Source organism: Xiphophorus couchianus, chromosome 6 (genome assembly GCF_001444195.1).
Source record: "Xiphophorus couchianus chromosome 6, X_couchianus-1.0, whole genome shotgun sequence".
Taxonomy (NCBI): Eukaryota; Metazoa; Chordata; class Actinopteri; order Cyprinodontiformes; family Poeciliidae; genus Xiphophorus; species Xiphophorus couchianus.
This window is the reverse complement of record NC_040233.1, coordinates 2,400,058-2,421,835: the sequence shown is the minus strand read 5'-3', so window position 1 is coordinate 2,421,835 and position 21,778 is coordinate 2,400,058. Positions and strand designations below refer to the sequence as shown.

At 41.0% G+C, this 21,778-nt stretch overlaps 2 protein-coding genes across 2 annotated transcripts; one reads left to right on the top strand and one right to left on the bottom strand.

Annotated features, from left to right (window-relative positions):
* Window positions 1-847: 847 nt before the first annotated feature.
* Window positions 848-2,813, top strand: LOC114146512 (general transcription factor II-I repeat domain-containing protein 2-like). The gene has a single exon (XM_028020631.1). It carries the CDS (start codon window positions 1,276-1,278, stop codon window positions 2,443-2,445), a length of 1,170 nt encoding a protein of 389 aa, XP_027876432.1. The 5' UTR covers window positions 848-1,275; the 3' UTR covers window positions 2,446-2,813.
* Window positions 2,814-9,926: 7,113 nt separating this feature from the next.
* On the bottom strand, window positions 9,927-17,680 carry plvapa (plasmalemma vesicle associated protein a). The gene is made up of 6 exons (XM_028020874.1): window positions 17,062-17,680; window positions 15,076-15,136; window positions 14,239-14,960; window positions 12,268-13,051; window positions 11,724-11,778; window positions 9,927-11,423 (listed from the first exon to the last, which is right to left on the bottom strand). The coding sequence occupies exons 1-6, from the start codon at window positions 17,455-17,457 to the stop codon at window positions 11,390-11,392; spliced, it is 2,052 nt and encodes a 683-aa protein (XP_027876675.1). The 5' UTR covers window positions 17,458-17,680; the 3' UTR covers window positions 9,927-11,389.
* Window positions 17,681-21,778: the final 4,098 nt, after the last annotated feature.

The window sequence follows — 21,778 nt, the reverse complement described above, 5'->3', positions numbered from 1 at the left end:
TATTGGACCGGATTGTGAGAGTCCCAGCAGAGAGGAAATGCAATTAGAAGTCCAAATCACATGTGAACATTGGGAGCCTCTGAATAAGAGGCAGCAGTCCTTCAACCCCAGATTAGGAAGGAGGTCGTAATCATAACCATCCGTTAAATATCCTGCCAAAGGAAGAGGAGGGTGGCGGCCAGGCGGACTGCTGCACAATGGACCCGACTCTTCATCAGTGCCTTGGGCACAACATCCCCAAATAATTCAGAAGATCATTTACTCTTACAGAAACCCACACTGGTTACCCCCATAAAGAGATCGCACTAACCGTGAGACAAAGAAAAATTAATTCCTAATACTGAATAATTGTGATTCAGGCCATTTGGTGCCATTATCTATACCAAACCTGGGCATTGTACGGCCCCCGGGCCGCATACGGCCCTTTGATTGACTCTGACCGGCCCGTGTAACGTTAATTGGAAATTACAAAATAAACATATTTTCTTATTTTACCTGATGCATGGACTGAAGCTGCATTGCTTTTATTTTGAAGTTGTTTTTTATTTACGTACATGATGACGCAAAACGTATATTGAGGCATGTGCGTGATTTGATCGTTGTCACTAGCAAGTCACAAGAGGACTTTAGCCCTCAGAAATGTCTGCTCATGCTAAAAAAAGAAAGGTAGATGCCGAATGCAGGGTTTTCATCAAAAATTGGACTGCTAAGTATTTATTTACTGAAGTGAGAGGTAAAGCCGTGTGTTTAGTTTGCGGGGAGCAGATCGCCGTGTTTAAGGACTACAATTTGAGTCGGCATTACGAGACAAAACACGGGGAGAAATACAAGAACGTGACTAATGCTGAAAGGGCGCGGACATCGGAAGCTTTGCTAGCTAAACTGCAAAAGCAGCAAGGCTTTTTTACCAAGCTTCACACATCCAGGGATGCAGCAACCAAGACCAGCTTTGTGATAGCTCACAAAATCGCTAAAACCAGTAAGCCATTCTCGGAGGGGGAGTTTATCAAAGAGTGCTTGGTGGACTCTGCAGCTTTAATATGCCCTGGAAAAAAAGAAGAATTTGAGAAAGTCCCGCTCTCCAGGCGAACCGTGACGAGAAGGGTCGAGGACATATCGTGCAATCTGGAGCTTCAGCTGCAACGTGAAGTGGCAAATTTTGACTTTTTCTCCTTGGCTTTGGATGAGAGCTGTGATGTCCGTGACACAGCCCAGTTACTTGTATTTGTCCGCGGGATAACGCCGGACTTCAAGATTACGGAGGAGCTGGCAGCAATGCGGTCGATGAAAGGAACAACTACAGGGAGCGATCTCTTCATGGAGGTGAATGCGTGCATGGACACACTGGGACTGAAATGGGACAGACTGGCAGGTGTCACAACGGACGGTTGTCCAAATTTTACAGGGAAAAATGTGGGACTTTTAAAACGTATGCAAGATAAAGTGGCTGAAATCGACGCAGATCAGGAATTAATATTTTTGCATTGTATTATACACCAACATGTGTTGTGCAAGTCGGTGCTAAAAATGAACCATGTTATTAATGTTGTTAGTAACATAGTAAACTTCATCAGGGCACGGGCATTGAATCACAGACAGTTTGTCGCACTTTTGGAGGACCATGCGTCTGAGCATAGTGACATCAGTTACCACACACCTGTCAGATGGCTCAGCCTGGGCAAAGTGCTAAAAAGAGTTTGGGATCTGAAAACAGAGATTCGAGAGTTTTGTGAGATGAAAGGCAAAGACATCCCAGAGCTCTCAGATGAGGACTGGATGGCAGATTTTGCATTTGCTGTTGATGTGACCGCACTGATGAATGACCTGAATACCAAACTGCAAGGCAGGGGCCTTTTTGTTCATGAAATGCACACCCTGGTGAAGGCTTTCATGAAAAAGATGTTGTTTCTTTCAAGCCAACTGGAGAACAACAATCTCACTCACATGCAAACCCTGAAAGAAGTCACACCATCAGCCGATCACCTCCGCAGGTACTCATCCATGTTAGGAGCATTGCATTGTGAGTTTTCAAGGAGATTTGAAGATCTCAGGACAATCGAGGATGAAATGCACATGATTTCCTCTCCCTTTACCTGCAGTGTGGATAATGCACCCAGTGATGTTCAGCTGGAACTCATTGACCTGCAGTCTGATGCAGTACTGGCAGAGCTCTTTAAATCAGGATCTCTGCTGGATTTCTACTCTTCTCTCAAGGAGGAGAACTTTCCAAACATGAAGAGACATGCTCAGAAGATGTTGGTTCTCTTTGGCTCTACCTACATATGTGAACAAACATTTTCAATGATGAAGTTCATGAAATCCAGTTACAGATCATCTCTCACTGACGATCATCTGTCAGCTGTGCTTCGCATCTCCACCTCAGACATTCAACCTGATTTTGATGCACTCGTTAAAGCCCAGCAGAGACTAGATTTCTCTCACTGAACAAGAAAAAATAACTTAAAAATGTAAAAAGTTTTAAATGGTTGAGTTGTGCATGATTTTAATTATATTGTGGTTATTTTTATTTGCATGTTTAGCGTGTTTTTATGATGCCGTTTTAGGGATTAATTGCCTTTCCCATTGTTTTGTGAAATTCGCTTGAATAAATTACATTTTTTGGAAGGCAACCTCATGTTTTCATTGCTTAATTATAACATGTACTCTTACCAGCTTGTCAAAACAATGCTATTTACTGCTTTTTACAAAGAAGTACAGTTCATATTATGCAGAATTGAGATCAGCCTTTTGGCCGGCCCTCCACAATATTTTCTGTTTCTCATGTGGCCCCATGGAAAAAATAATTGCCCACCCCTGCTCCACGTGAAGCTGATGAGGAGCTCCAACAAAATACGGGGGCGTAAACCTTGGAAACCCCGTGGGCTCCATGCGACCAAAGCAAACCGGAGGGACGACTATAGGGCCATACAGAGCCTGTACAAGAGGGACACGGCTGCTGCCGCATCCCTAATTATAGACGGGAAGGAAGCCACCCGGTGTAACATCCATATTAAAAAAATTGAGAGAGCTTACAGCGAGCTGTGGGAGAAAGAGGACAGGTACAAGGGGCTGGGCGTGTTTGGCACCTTACCTGAAGCCAACAATGAGCCCTTACTGATGGCCATTACCCCCAGCGAAGTGCTGGCGGCCATCAGAGGTTCAAGGGGTAAGAGTGTGCCCGGTCCCGACGGCATCAGGAAGCCCCACCTTCTGATGTGGGACAAGGATGGTGTGAAGCTGGCACATATCTTCAATGCCATCTTATATAATGGTAAGCTCCCCAGGCTCCTCAAGAGAAGCCGGACGACCCTGGTCCCAAAGAGCCCGGACCCGTTGGAGCTGAGTAGAGTGGAGAACTGGAGGCCCATCTCTCTCAGCTCCACCATCCTGAGGCTCCTGTCCAAAATCCTTTGCGACAGACTAAGCGAAGCCTGCCCCGCCCACTCATCGCAGAAGGGCTTCACCAGGGGTGAGGGTTGCAGCACCAACCTGATGCTGCTCGACGGTGTGGTGCGGAGGGCGGTCCGGCACAAGGAGACCCTCGCCGTGGTGTTCATCGATCTGGCGCGCGCATTCGACTCAGTCTCACACCAGCACATTCGTGAGGTGCTGGAACTGAGGAAAGTCGACGCTGGCATCTGCGACCTGGTCAGCCACTCGTATAAATACGCCTGCTCCAGGGTTCTCACCAGCGGGGGGCGCACCCGACCAATCACACTGAAGGTCGGAGTGAAGCAAGGGGACCCAATGTCCCCTTTGCTCTTCAACCTCTGCCTGGACCCACTGCTCACGTTTCTGGACCAGAGAGGCTCCGGCTTCTCCCTCTCGGGCCAGAGGATCACAGCACTCGCCTACGCTGACGACCTGGTCCTCCTCAGCGGGTCTTGGACAGGGATGGCGAGGAACCTCTTAATCCTGGAGAAGTTCCTGGACCACACCGGCCTAGAGGTAAAAATCAAGAAGTGTGGCGGCTTCTACCTGAGTGCCTCCAAGCAGAGCGTGGCAGTAAACAACTGCGCAGAGTGGACCATTCACGCTGGCCCGGTCCCAATGATTGACGAGACCCGGGCATACAAATACCTGGGGGTCCTAGTCAACCCAAAGAGGGGGATCCTGCCTTCCGACCCGGCGAAGGAGATCACGCCCATACTCCGTAGGATCAGCAATGCCCCCCTCAAACCCTCCCAAAGGGTCAATATGCTCGTGACCTACGGTATCCCTAGAGTGGTATACGGGGCCGACATGAGCCTAGCGGGAATTTTGGGCCTGAGAAAAACGGATCTGGCAATACGGAACAGAGTCAAAGCTTGGCTCCACCTTAGTCAGTCGACCGCTGATGGACTCTTTTACAGTGCTAAGAGGGACGGCGGGCTGGGGTTGCCCAAACTGGAAAAGATCATTGCAATCAGCCAGGTCAAAAGGTGGTGCAAGATGTTCCAATCCGGTGATGTTAATAGCAGAGCTCTAGCCCCCTCACTGCTCCCCAAGCTAGAGATTGAGAAAAGATGGGTAGCTGCCACCGGGGGGGAGGGCGAGGGAAGTCTCCTCGAAAGGCTTGCCCAGACCAGCCCCGTCGTGGTTGGCAAAAAATGGAGGGACCGAGAATACGAGCGATGGTGTGGCCTGAGGTGCCAGGGGCGTGGCCTTGCCACCTTTGCCAAAGACCCGGTCAGTAACTGCTGGCTGGGCAGCCACAAGGGATTGCACGAGTCGGACTATATTCTGGCCCTTCAACTTCGCTCCAGCAAGGTTGGCACTCTGACCACGCTCAGCCGTTGGAGACGCGGCAGCACTAACTGCAGGGCCTGCGGCGATGGGTGGGAGGGCATCGTCCACATCGTGAGCCAATGCAAGACCTTCAAGAAAAACAGAATGGCCAACCACAACAACATCTGCCGCATACTGGCTGTCATCGGTTGGACCCTTGGCTGGGAGGTCAAGCGGGAGAAGCGGATCACCTGTCCCCACCTGGGAACCGCAGTGCCTGATATGATCATGTTCAAGAACGGCAGAGGCCTGGTGATTGACGTGACAATCTGCTTTGAAATGAATCCCTCAACCCTGAGGCGTAGAGCCGAGGCCAAGGTCCACAAGTATGAAAAGTTTGCGCCTTTGGTTTGCAACATGTTCGGCCTGACCAACATCAAGACTTTTGGTTTCCCGCTGGGAGCCAGAGGCAAGTGGCATGAGGGCAATTCCAATGTACTGAGGGAGATGGGTCTCCCCAGATCCAGGACTAAAGAAACGGCCAAGCTGTTCAGCGTAGCAGCTATCAGGGGTACCACTAGCATCCTGAAAATATTCAAAAAACATACCCGCGCAACATAGAGTGTACCATTTAGTGGTAGAGCTAACCACCTCATGCCCCACCTGAATACAAACACAATTTCCAAACTACAGTTTGTTCAGCTCACTTTTCTACACCTAGCCACACACAGTCCAATCCACACACAATCTAATGTTACTGTTCTGTTTATCTCTTTTGTTGACCCCATGTTGGCTTCGTGACGTGACCATTTTTTTTTTTTAAAGCCCGCCTAGTTAGCAAGGCCCTAGTTCTGGTGAGGTGGCACAACCTTTCTGGTATGCAGTCGTCTTGTGCAGCGTTATTAAATACCAATAAGTTAACAAATAAATAAGTTAATAAATCAATAAACAAATAATAAACACATAAATTATAACAACAACAATAATATATAAAAAAAAAAAAACGAGTTTGACTGGGGCAGTACACCTGTCAAACGGTAACGCAGGTGTCCTAAGGCGAGCTCAGGGAGGACAGAAATCTCCTGTGGAGCAGAAGGGCAAAAGCTCGCTTGATCTTGATTACATTTTAAATTGTTAGATGGCGAAATTGTTAGAGTCTGGCGCCAGCAGCCGTGGTGAGTAACAGCAACAATCAGCTAACTGACGGCGGACAAGACACGTCCTGTGGAAGCAGTTTTGAAGGGCTTGGCTAAGGTCTCAGCGCCGATCTGAAGCCCGGACAGATCAGCTGGATAAAGTTTTTAAAGATGTACGCCTCGTTGGGGAATCAGCGATAAAAAGGTAAGTTTTCTACTCAAACGTTGTGGTTAACGTTAACTTTAGCTTATGCTAATTGGGCCGTTTATCGGACGTTATTCCGATTGAAATGTGCGGTTTGGGTGAAACATTCTAACGGACAATGGCTGCCACCTCATTTTTATCTTATTTTCCAAGTATATTATGTGTGTTTACCAGAGGTGTGACCAAGTCACTGTGTTGCAAGTCTCAAGTAAGTTTCAAGTCTTTGTCCTCAAGTCCGAGTGAAGTCTCAAGTAAAGACAGGCAAAAGTCGAGTCAAGTCTCAAGTAAAGACAGGCAAAAGTCGAGTGAAGTCTCAAGTAAAGACAGGCAAAAGTCGAGTCAAGTCTCAAGTAAAGACAGGCAAAAGTCGAGTCAAGTCTCAAGTCAGGAACCTTTAATTTCAAGTCATTTCGAGTCGTTTTTATTTTTTATTTTTTTTATAATTTGCAATTATACATAAAATTCAAATAATAGATCATTTGTTCGTTTTAAAATATGTATTTATCTCAAATAATAGAACATGTGTAGCTGAACACAAAGTATAAAAAACATTTTTAAATTGGACCACTTTATTGCCCAGTTCTGTTAAACTTGATATTCAATAAAAAAAAGACGAAAATGCTGACATTTCCACAGCACAATACAAAGAACCATCACAGCAGTTTTTTCCTCTTTTCTCTGACCTGTCAAAACAATATATTGTCAATATAATTTCCCAACGTAGATGTCTTCAAATACACCGACCATCCTTAGATGATACTAGACCCGGCTCATCATCATGATGGGACAGAGAGACTCTGTTCCCTGTGTTCAGGTCCAGAATCTGCTTTCTGTTCCGGAGCCCCGCTCACTATCCACCGGCTTCCTGAGCTAACACGGTGCACATTATTTGTGGAGGCATTTGAAGGACCGGATTTATGGTAAATCATCACCAATTTAACCCGGAGTACACATGCTAACACGAAGTTAGCTAAAGTCAACTAGTTTACAGCAAAAGAAAAGTGCCACCTACCGATCTTTGTGAAGCTTCAAATGCCGGACAAAGTTGGACGTCGTGGCATTTCCATCCGATATTCTCTTCTTGCATGTTTTACAAGTTGCAGTTCGGTTTTTAGTCGAAAGTTCATAACCTACGTAGCCAAAAGAAATTACTCGCGGAAGCATATTCAAGCGGTTATTTCGTATTTCGTTCCCTGAGCTCTGTAGCTTTGCCGCGTTTTTTTAAACGTCCAAATTCTGTTAATTTGATTGGTTGTGCTGCAGCTACGTACACATACATACATAAGGAGAGAGGAAAACCATAGTGACGGTCTGCGCATATTGATACGGAATGAGTGACATTAATTAATGACGCCACTTTATAAATAATGTGTTTTAAATTTTAAGACTTTGAGTAAAAAATATCAAGTCTTTTCAAGTAAACAGCTTCAAGTCGAGTCAAGTCCCAAGTCAATGGCATGAAAGTCAAAGTCAAGTCCGAGTCTTTGAGCATTTTTTCAAGTCAAGTCTCAAGTCGTGATTTTAACGATTCGAGTCTGACTCGAGTCCAAGTCATGTGACTCGAGTCCCCACCTCTGCTGGTTACCCCCATAAAGAGATCGCACTAACCGTGAGACAAAGAAAAATTAATTCCTAATACTGAATAATTGTGATTCAGGCCATTTGGTGCCATTATCTATACTCTAAAACCAATCATACTCAGAAGTTGTTTTCTAGGGGCTGCAACTAACATTTTTTTTAGTAATCAATTAATTTACCGACAATTAATCAATTTAATTGAATAAAGAAAATCGGCATATTCTGCAGATTCTTCATTTAACAACTTTGCAATATCAGAAATAATGCAAATACAATTCCTTTCTTAAATAAGAAAATAAACATTTTGTTGCCTAAAAATATCTTTAGTGAATGCTTTTCTTTAGTGGTCATTTGTACCAAAGAATGCATCTGCAGCTACAAATCCTCCTTTTTTAAAAAAAATTAATAAATAAATTCTTCCAGCATCAACATGTGAACAGCTCAGCTCTTTCTGAATGACTTGATAGCAGTAGGGCTGATCTGGTCATCAGTTTTGGTTTTACCTATTCATAATTGGACAGCAGGAGCTGCTGAATTGAAGATTATGTTTTGTTTTGTTTTTTTTTTAACAGAATTTGATGAAGTTAAATTACGCCTCTTAATGAGCTCTAAGTAGAACTTATTGATAAAGGTTTTTTTTTTTAACCCCTCCAGGGGGTCTTTTTGTGGGCTCTAGAGTCCCTTTTTTATGAAGTAGGCTGACAGGAAAGGTGGAAGGAGATGTCTTCACATGCGGTAAATGTTGCCGGGTCCGGGAGTTGCCGGGTCCGGGAGTCGAACCCGAGACAGCCGCCTTGAGGACTTGGGGCCTCCAAATGTGGGTCGCGCAAACCCCTACGCCACCACGGCACGCCCATAAAGGGGTTTTTTATGTTAAAAGTAAAAGGTACACATTTTTGTACAGTTTAGGTTTGATTCCTGCTCTCAGTGGGTTGTTCTTTCAGCAAATGGCCTTTTTGTTTTCTGTTTACTCCAGCTAACAATGAATTGATTACTGAATTCCTTGACGATTATTTCAATACTCGATTAACTCATGATTAATCCGATGAATCGTTTCAGCCCTAATGTTTTCCTCATTTTTTCTTGATTCATAGGTTGCATCATTACTAGTTTGTAAACACAACAAAAAATTTGACTCAAACTGATAAGTTAGCATTTATGTACTTCTTTCACTTATTATTGTTCCCTGCTGGATTAAAACAATAATTACTCATAATCCTTGCTGCATTCCTGTTCATCCACAGGAATGCTGACATGTGAGGAGCTGTCTGGGATCCTGAGATAAGCCGACAGGAAATATGCTTACTCAGGTGAGCATCATGGTGACAGTGGAAATTATCTGAATGCATCTTTTATCTGAGAGTCTTTAATAAGATGACTCCCCAAAGCATCCACCCAGATGACCTTTATTATCCTAACAGCTACTCCTCCAACGAGCTGCACATCCCAAAAGTGGGAAAAACTGTTTCTGCTAAACAAAGGATATCCTTTGGACAGGGCAGAGCTGTCCTCATACGAACGGACAACAATAGAAATGGGCTGTGGTGCAACCAACAAGGTATTTATCTGTTCATCTACCTCCTTATATATATATATATATATATATATATATATATATATATATATATATATATATATATATATATATATATATATATAAATAAAGGTTATGGGCTTGTGTAGTGACCTTAATTAGGGTTGATAGAATAATGTCCTCATAATTAAAAAAAAAGCAAAAATAAAACTCCCTCATATTTCATGTCAAGACCACACAAAACATGACAATCAAATATCTACTGAGTAAAATATGAGTAACGCCAGCTGCCTTTCATTTCTGAATAACCTGAGAGACGTTTAGTGCCTCCATCTAGACAACAGGAACCAGCTCTTTAGGCAGAGAAGAACTGTGGAGCTGTTTTTGGAACCTGCACGTACGTGACACTGCGAGCAAAGGTTCCCCTCATCCGTCTGCCTCTGTCTTCTGACAGGTTGGCAGGTAAACATAAACACCATGGAAGGATTAAACCTTGCTGAACGTAACCGTGGCAGCAGGGGCCACGGAGTCACTTTGCAGACAATTAGCTACACAATAGGTGACGCAAAAAGGGACAAACAGTGATTTCCAGGTCTGAGTGGGGTAACAGTTTAAATAGCTTTGTTTACAAAGGCATGCTTTTGTTCTGACAGACAGACATCTGGAGGCTCAGGTGCTCAAGTGGGGAAAGGGCAGCCACCGGTTTGTTGTTAAAGACACGACCTAAACAGGATGTATGTATAAGTATTTCAAACTAATAGCCACATGAGGTCTGAAGCAGAAGTTTAATAATGTTCAACACTTGATTGATTTTGTTTCTTTAACAATATAATTGGAAACAACAGGAAAAGAGCTGACATTTTGTCGAGTAAAAGTACAAAAATGTTGGCCAGTGGTGAGCGAGGCTTTTAAATCCAGAAATGCTTCTTTGTTCAGAGCACACTGTTAAAAAACAAAGCATTTCAGTTTTTGTCCACAGGTGCTCTGGGTGCACATCCCTGCCAACAAATTTTATAAGTGTATTTTATTTATTTCCATATATTTACAAAAACAAAAACAAAATGCTGGGAATGACATGTTGAATATAATGTGTGGCGCAGTTTTCACAGTAAAAGAGCTAAGCAGCTTTCAAATAAATTTCAGTAGATGCATAATGAAGACATAACTGGTGAAATACTGTATGTATTGTACATTCTATTTCTTTATATTCAACACAGTGCCTTGCAAAAGCGTTCATATGTCTTGAGGTTTTCAACACAGTTCTATGCGAGATATCTACAAAAATTAGACGATAACTATGAAATAAAGGGAAATGTTACATGGCTTTCAAAATGAAATCAATTCCAAATAGAAATCTGAGAAATGTGGTGTGCAATGCATTCTGCCCCCTTTACTAGAATGAGCTTAAATAAACTGAAATCAATTGCTTTCAATAGCGCCTTAACTAGTAGAATGGGATAAAGGCTTATATATTGTATCATATCAGACAAACAGTTATATGATGTAACTGCTTGTTGCTGTTTTCTTATACAGCGAATCGGGACTTTGACTGGATACTAGTTGAAATGACGGGGTTTTATCCCTTTACTTAAAGGCTTTTCATTATAATGTTGAAAATCTGCAAAAAAACAAAAGAAAAAAAGAAAAGAAAGCAACTATATATTTTTGTTTAACTTGTCTGCCACTGCACCCACGCACTTAAACTCCAAAAGCAAAGAAAGAAAAATTAAGCATTCTTTGCTCATTTGCTATAATTTAAACCAAGGTGTCTACTGTATCCAGATGTTCAACCATACAGAATTTGTTTTAATAAGAGGAACTGCCAGTAATTTCAGTGACAAGATGTGAGGAAACTGACAGTGATAAACCCAAAAAGACATGTACGCCTGTAATGGCAGAGAAAGATGGTTCATCGCTCCAAAGGGGATGAATGCTAAATTAATTCATGTTTTCAGATTTTTATTTGGAGAACAAATTAAAAACCATGCATCATTTTCCTTCCACTCCAAAACAATCTCAACTTTGTGTTGCTCTATCACATGATGTTCCAACAAAATATAAAATACATGGAGGTTTGTGATTATTACATAACTAAAAATGTGGGAAATATTAAATAAATTTTGATAGTCATTGTACATGAGTTCAGAATGAAAAACTTGTGTAATCCCTGTAAATTCCTTCCTTTCTCATCTAAATATTTACTTCATCTCCACATGTACTTCCATTGGTTTAACCCAACATTCTGGATAGATCTTGCTTCTCCCTGAAAGGAAAACACAGAGAAAAAATGAATTAGTGGTTGTTGTTGTTGATAATGTGAGGAGGAAGAGGGTCAAGCTCTCATATTAACATGCCTGGTCCATCTTCACAAAAGTAGGTTACACTGTACCATCTCATGTTTATTTAAAGAATACACTGTATATTTCATTTGTGATTTTTTTTTCCTTTCTTTTTTTTTTTTACACTCACAATATTCTTGAAAAGCCCTTAAATAAATAATGAAAAACTCAGCAGCAAAACTCAGTTTAATTTGCCCCCTTTGTGACAGAATGCTGATACTCACTGTGGGGCAGGAGGATCAATGAAGCGCTGCAGGTCCTGGATGTGCTTGGTGACGACTAATGGTCAAACACAGAAGGAAAAATGAGGTGTGATTATCATGAAACATAAACGCTCCAGGTTGTTATGAGCATTGTGATGTTAAAGTGTGAATAGGACATGTTGTAAATCATCTGTGCATTCCAAATAGTAACGCTTTTGAAGGGACCAATGGCATTATTTATAATTTAGGCTTAAATGATATGAGGTAGGGTTATGGAAAGAGGGGAGTTCATCCTTATTTAAATGTAGATTCTATCTCTGGAAATCAGAGCCGGGTTTAAAACTACTGAGAAAAAAATGGGATGAATTTTTGATTACACCCAGTTTAAGAACCCGAGAAGTTTGGGTTAAAAACCAGAATGTGACTCTGAAGACTGTTGCCATGGAGACCATCAGAGGAACTGTTCCAACATCTAACATGTTTACATATAAAATAGTCCTGAAAATGGATCACAAAATAAAGAGATAAAACTAAAACATAACATTTTGGGGGGGGTTGGTCTTACCTGAACCACCCGTCTGTCCGCTTGTTCTTCCTCCACCAAACACAGGCCCGGTTCCAACATTCCCACTTCCAGTAGATGGTTTCCCTGGCACACTTCCTGTCTTACTTTGCCCTGAGTTGCTGCTTCCAAGACCAAAATCAAGCCAAGACAAAGATGGTGATGAACTGGTTTTACTGGCTGAGCTGCCAGTCCGACTCGACACAGATGACGACGCCAACCCGTAGCCTGGTGAGCTTTTCCCCCATGAAGCCGGACTGTTTAAACCTGTTCCAGCTGAACCTTGGTTTAGTCTGGATCCCAAAGACCCAACTGACGACCCAAAGGATGACAGGCTTTTCCCACTCTCTGCTAGTTTGTCTGGTTGTGTCCCGCTTGAGCCAAGAGTTGACCCAAACGTTCCCGGGCTTGAGGGTCTATTAATTCCTGAACCTACGCTCAGGCTTGGATTTGACCTGGGTTGCTGGAGGATTGAACTTATTGAGCTTGCTCCAACTGGTCCTGCCTGATTAAATGTTGACCCAGTGTTACCGGGGCTTGACCTTGACCCATAGGATGAGAGGGTTGAACTTGCTGAACCTGCTCCTGTGGATCCAGTCCTATTGAGTCCTGACCCAGCACTACTCTGGCTTGGACTTGACCCAACTGTTCCTGTTCTACTTTGACCTAAACTGGAAGAACTGGAAGGGGAATAGCTGGAACCACCACCGTCTGACAAGCCAGTCCCGAAATGGTTCATGCTCGGCATTGAGCCCAGGCCCCCTCCTAGGTATCCACCAAATGTATTCTGAAATAAAAAGACAGCAGCAAATGAACATGTGAGTTCCCAGCAAAACAATGCAGGAACAACAATAATGGCAACCAGTTAATCAAACATGGAGTCTTCAGCTGTTTTTACACAACATTTAGCAGCTGAATAGCTGCTGGGGGGAGCAGCAGCTGCACCATGAAGCAGCTGGATCATTTTCAGCTGCTTCATGTCTATGATCATTCACTGGTCTGAAAATCCTACAGAAGCCATGATTTTATCAACTTTTTAAAAAAAAATATTGCAATAAAAAAGATTGCAAAATTTGAAATAGCTTCCTCTATTTCGCTAAAACATTTTCATGCTTGTCTGAGGTGGCTTCTGGCTTGTCTGAAAAAAGGAGTTTGTGCTCTAAAGTGGAGATGGAAACACATTGCCAGAATAAGTTCTGGCGTAGTGAATGAACCCATCCACTCGTGTGTCTGCATCCATGGCGCTGACCAGAATTGGGCCTGTTGGTCTTGCCAAATTTTACCATGGGTGATTGGACGGTTTCACCTGAGGCTTCCTCATAGATCTCTCTCCTCTTCCTCATCATCCAGTAATCAAAGCGCGGGATCTGAGGTTGGTAGCAGGTCCAGAATCTGACCGTGTTTTTGTCATTGTTTTAGTAAATCTCAAAAGACAATTTTACAATGAAGAAACTCAGCTAGCCTGGTCACTGTCTTCATACATTGTCTTGGATTCCTCCAGTAGAATTTCTAACAAGCCAATCAGCGAACAGAAAGAGGAGTTGTGAACGATGACTTTGATTTTTTTTGTGCTCGTTTAGAATAGTTTCCAAACTTTACTTCCTGTTCACTACTGCCATGCGCAGCATCGACATCTGATGAAATAACTTTGCGTAGCCTGATTGATTCACTCCAAACCAGCTGATGGAAACAAGCTTAATTTGCATCTTCTTTCTTTCTTTCTGTTTTTATTCTTTTACATTTCAAAAGTTTACTCAGAATTTGCATGACAATTGGATGAAGATAGAATATAGCTAAAGGGACATTGTGTAAATGTTCCTTGTAATTATTTCCATCAATCTCTGCTCTGGGTTTTGAATGTAGTCAATAAAATAATCCGTTGTAGAGATTATATTTTGAAATGATTTATGTTCTACACAGTATTTTGTGTCAAGTCAGAAGGAACCTAAACCACTCCTCAGTGGTGATTCTTACCCTCGCCATGCATGACATGTTGAGTTGATTTAATTTGCCTTTTAGATCATCAATAACTAAGTCGTTGTACTTCAGTCTCTGAAGCTGGAGATTATTATCGCTAGTCAGCTTCATCTTGTCCATCAGGAGTCTCTCCTTCTCCTGATCGTGTTTCTGCTGAAGTTCTGCTCTGCTGCGTTTGTGCTGCTCCAAAATGCTCGTGCGATTTTGGACGACCTCGCGATAGTCCTCAGACAGCCTCCAGTTCTCTGCCTTTAGGCGAGTGTTCTCGATCTGCATGTCTGACACCTGCTCTCCGACCTTGTTCAGGTATTGCTGCAGCTTGTTCTCCACCTCATGGGACAGGCTGGTGCAGTTGGTGTGGATCTGCTCCAGGTGCTCCTTCTGTTTTGCGCAGGTCAGCTGGAACGCGATGTGCTTAGGGAACAGAGATTCGATCTTCACCAGGAAAGCCTTAGAAACGTCGGAGACAGGAGCCAGCATCTGGGAAAACTCGTTCTTAGAGTTTTGCTTGAAGAGGTCCAATTCTTTTTCCAGGATGGATTTTTCTCTCCTGAGACGGATAGCTTCCAGGAGCTGGTTGTCCCTCTCTTTAGCAATCTGCTCCCTTTCCAGAGTCATTGACCTCGATGTTGTAGTAAAGTTGGAATCCAAAGACTGAAGTCTAATTTTCATTTGCTCAGTCAGCAGCCCACAGTTACAGTCCCCACGAGGCTGGACAGCTTTAAACACAAAATAGCAGTGAATAAAGGCAGCTACTCTTTCAAATACATACAAGTATTTTTATGTCTTGGGTTTGAGTAAAACATTTTGAGTTTGAATAAGTATTATACTTACCCAGAGTGTGGGTTGTCATGTATGTCATCCTGCATTTCATCAGCTCTATTTCGCAATTTTTCTGTTTAAACAGCAAGAAAAAAAGCCATTAGTCTCTCAGTCTGTGAAGGATTGTCATTGAAATATAATCAGTCACTCCAGGATGTTGAGATGTTTTTTTCTTTTTCTTTTTTTTTTTATTGAGATTGTTGTGGCCCAAAATATTTTGCAGCACGTTTTTCAAAATGTTGCAGTCAAAGTTGAACATTTTTCTTTAACCCTTGTGCGATCCTAACATTCTGTTTATTCCCCTTCTGTGTGTCCTACTGGTCAAAAATAGCCCGCCCTAACAAAAGCCCCAAAATAAAGCAGAATAATTGCATTTTAAATCCAAAATCTATTTTGCATGATGAAACAGTCTGATGTTTATCAATTCAACAAATTTTTTTATCATCTATTTTTGTTACACAATGCAAAAAGACGATCAACAGTATTACACACTTTTTTCTTTTTACCACAAACCAAGTGTTGTAACAAATTTTTTTTACACAGCAAAAGTTTATTATTGTAATTATATAAATGTGAAATTATTACTTCTGAATTAATTATACTGAAAGGAAAAAAAAGTCAATAATTCTAAACTTTTATGTCAACAGTTCATTCCTTTATATTTTTTTACGGAGTGAATTATAAAAATATCTCTTGTAACACAACCAAACAAAATGTAGCTTGATTTTGTGAACAATTTAACATCAGCTCTTATGTTGTGTCTCATATTTATATGAGATGTTCAACACAAGAACATCTTCTGCTCAACATAAGGTGTTGAACTTGTAAGATGTGCTTATGTTGAACGTCTTCAACATAAGCCAAAGAACATAAGATGTTCTTATGTTGTATGTAATTCTAACTGACCACCCCACCTTGAACATAAGATGAAGAGTGCAGGTGCAGGTCAAATGCAAGTTCAATTCATACATCAATCCAGTTTCTTTGATATTGTGTGTGTGTGCATGTGGGGAGGGCGTGTGCGAGTGTGTGCGTGGAGTGGTGTGTGTGTGTGTATGTATATATTTTTAACTTTTATGCTGTTGTTTGTGCATAGATGTATGGATGCAGCTCCACGCGTTCCTAATTTTTAAGCACCTTGTGTTTCCTCAGTGTGTATATTTAAACACACTGTAAAAACAGCTTTCAGTGGAGCTGACAAAAAAATAAATCAACCAGTAAACTACAGTAGTCACACTGACAAACGGGGGAACAATCTACATGTGGAATCAGCTCACAGCAGAACGTAGGAATCATTTAAACTGGGGCTGGACGTGGCATGTGGGAAACCCCACAGTCTTCCTACCTCAGCCCAAAATTCCTATGTGTGCCAAATGCATTAAAAGTATACATGAAATATTATTATTATTACTATTTAACCAAGAAGTCCCACTGAGATCAGAAATCTCACAAGCGAGCCCTGGCCATGACAACAGGCAGAAATAAAACCAAGAATAATATACAGACAATAAAACAAATGATTGGACATTTACTGCATTTACTACATCCTAAAGTCCTTAATGGATATTTTGATTTTATGAAATACTATAGATTATTCAAAGAACCTGATGCAGGAAAGAAAAATGGTATTTTTGCCAAAATCTCCCAAAGCCCTCAGAATACTGCTGGCTGATAAAAGGCATGAGTGGTATTTTATATTTATTGTAAGACAAATAAATAATAAGATGAAAATGTCGATTCCTCAACAATTTTCCTCCACAAGCTTTTGAGAAATACTGCTGCAAACTGTTTATGTAGAACGTCTTACTCTGAATATAACCCAGAATGCATTGCTTTCTGCTGTATGTTTAGGTTTTTGTAGAAACACTACATAAGCTCAGTTTTCTTAAACAATTCTTCTTATTATTATTATTATTGTTGTTGTTGTTGTTGTTATTTTCTTTAAAGCATTTTTACACCAAATGTTTGAGTTAACAATGTGTTCTCTATTTTTCTTACCATCTCCATGGTCTGGAACTTGAAAATCTCGATGGACCTGTTGACTAAGCTCTTCAGTTGTGCCAGGTCGTAGTCGTTCTTAGCCTTCTCAGTGAGGGTGGCATTCAGGAGGTTGGTGAGGTTCTTCCTCTGGTTCTGCAGGGCAACGTTTTCAATGGAGATTTGGCTGAACCTCTTTTCCAGGTCCTGGTCAGGATTCGAAGAGGCAGAGACATGCATGTTCCCATAGATCAGAAACAGCACAAGGCTGACTATGATGAGAGACTGGATGAGAGATGAGAAGAAGAAGATGATGCGCATGTAGTAGCCACAACTCTTGCCCTTCGAGCGGTACTGCATCTTCTTTTGAGCCTCTGGACTGAACTTGTTGACCTGGGAATAGCCGCTGCTGTACATCGCTGTCGATAAGTTACAAGGCTGTCCAAGAGTTGAGATTACAATGAGCTGTCAGTCGAGTTCTGTTAAAGTCTTTCTCTAAGTAGGAAGATAAACTGCAGCAACTTGCAGGTTTAACACAGCAGACACATTTCACAGCAAGCCAGATTCCCTGCACATGTAGGCCAGCTGTTTCCTCACTGCAGCTCTGGAAACACAACAATCGATTGTGGATCAGGTTTAAACATGCGCAGGAGTTTATAAACCCCTCTGTGGAGCCATCTCCCTTCAGGGGAAGTGGAGCCAGCTTTAGCCTCCTCCTCCTATTGGCTGCTTAAAACACACAAATATTCACACAATCACACGTGATTCCATATTAAAGTAATGCTGTGTTACAAATGAACACTGCTCTTTGTTGTTTTAAAGGTAATGTGAAAAAAACTATGTACATAAAATACATAAAATATTAACATAATGTTACACTGCAGAAACACAAAATCTTAGTACGTATTTTTGTCCAGTTTCTATTGCTAACATCTTAGTGCTCTTGAAATAAGACAACACTAACTTATAAGTAACTTTTCAGCTAAGATACAGAAGATTGTTTTAAGTCAATAATTTCGTAATATTGAAAAAAAAAGTCCCTGTTATAAACGAAATAATCTGCCAGTGGAACTAGTACTTTTTCATCAACATTAAGTAATTATTGAATTAAAAGAAACTCCTATTTCTTCCTGAAAGGTTACTTGTAAGTTAGTTTTGTCTCATTTCAAATGTATTTACATATTTATACTAGAAGCTAAACCAACAGTACTGGTAAGTAAGACTTTATGTTTTCTCGGTGTAAAATGACACGTCTGGGTTAAATAGACAGTTTTTTAAAGTGAGTTTAAGTGAGTTAAGGTCAAGCACATATTACCTGCTGTAGCTAACTGTTCACTGCATCGCCACTATGATTAAATATGGAGAAGGCTTTTTTTTTTTGCAGATGTTTGGTGTGAAAAAAAATTATTTCTACCATCCCCAAATAACTGCAATCTCACAAGATTCATATGAATTTTCTCAAATTCAGCATTATGCAGTGTTATGGTGTTATTATGGCAGCTAAATTATTTGGTAAATAATGACTTTAATGAGAAGATGACACTTTTATCTGACTTTTAATGCAAATTTTAAAGCAACTTTGAAGTGTCATTATTTACCAAATTACACTTCATAACAACAGTCATAAACATTCACAAAGACCTCTTCATATTGTCAGCAGGAGTTATGTCACATTTATGACAGTCTCATGTCAGTCTTATGAACACCCCTTCACATAACGTGGTACCGAAATGTCCCCAATATTTTAAAGGAATAGTAAGGTAAATTTTGAAGACTTTAACAAATAAATCTCTCTCATATTCTTTCTCTCATTATTGTGGCGATTGGCAAATGGAAATGAATTTGGTACGGTAATTCTAACTGACCTGAAACAAGACAAGTTTGGTCTGATTTAACCTCAGACAAAGAAAGGGGGGGGAGGAGGGTATATGTAAACTTCTGGTTTGAACTGCGTATGTTCCACTGCTGAACGCTGCACCACGCTGGATACGTGGAGTCTCTCCATAAAGCTGTCAAAAACATATTTATGGGATCATGAAGAGCGTTTTCCGGCGCGCAGCAGGAGAGAAGGACAAAGCCATGTGTTGTTCTTCTGGAATGCTCCCCCGGAACGTCTTTGATGATCTGAGTCTCTTGTCAACATTTTGACGTCAGTCCACTTTCCTCTGTGCCAAACATGCACCGACGCCATCCAGAGTGCAGAGCAATTTTTTCCATTGTAGCAGTCGCCACTTTTCCTGCCGTGCGTTCTTCACATGGCAGATCTGAGCTGGAGAGGAAGAAACTAATCATGGGGGAACCGCTGGTGCCAAAGATGCCTAAGGTGAAGAAAAAAAAAAAAACATTAGGCCAATGAGAGACGGGAATAAATAAGATGAAGAAACGTGATATTTCCGATATGTCTTTATATAAACTCTGTAATCTATGTTGGGGACAGGAAGAAAGGCCCTCTGTGTAACGATGCTGATGTTGTTTTCATCTAGAAAAAGCAGAAGCAAACAGGCCTGTGACAACATGGAGAAGTTTATCTTTCCCATAATTTTGACATATTTTAAAGCGGTGGTCCCCAACCCCCGGGCCGCGGACCTGTACCGGTCCGTGTAAGAAATAATTAAATATTTCCGTTTTATGTATTATTTGAGTCTGGAGTAACTTTATTTTGAAAATCTTTTCACAGGATTCTCTCGGTTACGTCTTGCGCCAACATTGAGCCCACAAGCAGCAAAATGAGTAAGAAACAGATCAGATGTCTTTGGAAAGTTTCTTTGCGAAGGGGAAAAAGCCCAGAGATGGTTCACACGGCACGATTTAAGGATTGTCAGCCAATTTTCCAAACTTCTGTGACCACAGAGCCGATAAAAGTCCAACAGGTTTGATCGGTTGGTGTGTCCAGCCACAAGGCAGGAGCAACACACCACACACATTCCACTCACGAACATCGCGATTCCAGAAGAAAACCCAGTAAAACCTCCAACATACCATACATGAATTTAGAATAACCAAACACGGATAACGATGTAGAAGCAGCAGTGATAGTTTGTGGACTCATTTTAAGCGATGAAAGATGTAACAAAAAGAAAAGGCGAGGAGCAGCCGCTCTATTTGCTGCACTATGATTTGGAGGTGAGTAATTTTTTTTTCATAGTTAACATTTGTAACTGAATAAACATAACCATATATAATAAACATATATAAAAATGTTTATTTTGTAAATTTAAATTTTACACATAGTAATAAATATTTCCATATATTACCTCTGATGTCCACCAGACTCTCAGTTGCGCCATGTCAACTGTCTGGGATTCCCCTCCGTTCTTACGTCACCGCTCTTTCCGATTGGCTACCTGTCACATTCAACAGGCTGCGTTCTCGTTCCCAGTCAGGCAAAACCCCACAGGCTGCGATAATCGGGCTAAGACAATGTTTAAAAAAAGGCTTTAGCGGGAACACCAACATGCTTATGTTACACACCCCTACATTCCCCCGTTTTGACCGGACCGCGGTAGTAAAAAGGTAGTAATTGTTATAATCAATAACTTACAGGTAGTTATAAAAAAAACAGTGGTTTGATTGCATAGACTCATTCAGTAAATTAGAATAATATTAAAAATCATTTATTTCTGGAACTTCTTCACTAAGTGAAACGCATTATATACAGTATGTAGCTAAGTGTCAGTGAAATAATTTATTTCTTGGAAAAAATGTATGTCTATTACTAACAGTTAGGATAATGTATTTGAAGTTGTTTGGTTCACGTTTTGAGATTTGTGTAAAATGATTGTATTTCATTTCGTGTCGAACTATCTTTTGTTGAAAGTTATCGCGAGATTTGCTTACATGTGAAAGGCTGCTAGACTTGAATAAACAGATTAGGAGCGGAAGCCTGGAACCGAGCTACGTGCAACAGCCTCGTGTCTCCTGTACATGTGAAGGTATTTTGTAGTTATGTTTGTAATGTTTTGTACATTTATTGGTTATGGTGTTTTAATCACTTAATATTTTAATTTAGAGTGGACGACGAAGAATTAATCTGTTAAAGACCTCCAAAGCGGCAGGCGGCCATGACAAGTGCTTTAACCTTTGTTAAAGCACTTGTCACCTGTCTGTCTGTAAATGTATTCATATCTAAAGCTTTGTGTTTTATTTGTATAGTTTTCACGGCGCTTAATAAACAGCCCATCTAAAGGAAGCCGTGCCAGTGTTGTCACTTTGGAGCTACAATATAGATTAAACACACACACAGCTGAATGTTTGAAAGCCTTTACTTCTGTTAATTATGATGATTTTCCACTTCCAGTAAATACATTAAATCAATAATAAAACATTTTTCATACAGAAATGCGGGGCTAAATAAAAGGTATGCTTTAGGATGTCTATTTAAATCTGCACTTCTAATTTGACAATCAAGCCTTGTCAAAATGATGAAATATCTAAACCCAACGTTTAAAAAAGCATCCACATTTGAATATTCTTGAAAAAACATTTCAATAAAGTGTTGATAAACAGATAAATATGTTTTTTTTAATTAATACTCTTTATACATTGTTTTATTATGTTTTGAGAGAAGAAGCTACTTTAATACATGAGGCTAAATTGAAATCAAAATCTCCCAGAAGTTGGAATCATTTTTGTGTGACTGATTTAATAAAAGTTTAAATCAGAGGGGTGCAGTTTTGTGAACTCACATCAACAGCACAGCATGCTGCAGTGTAGATATTTAATGTCCAAGCTGGCGCCT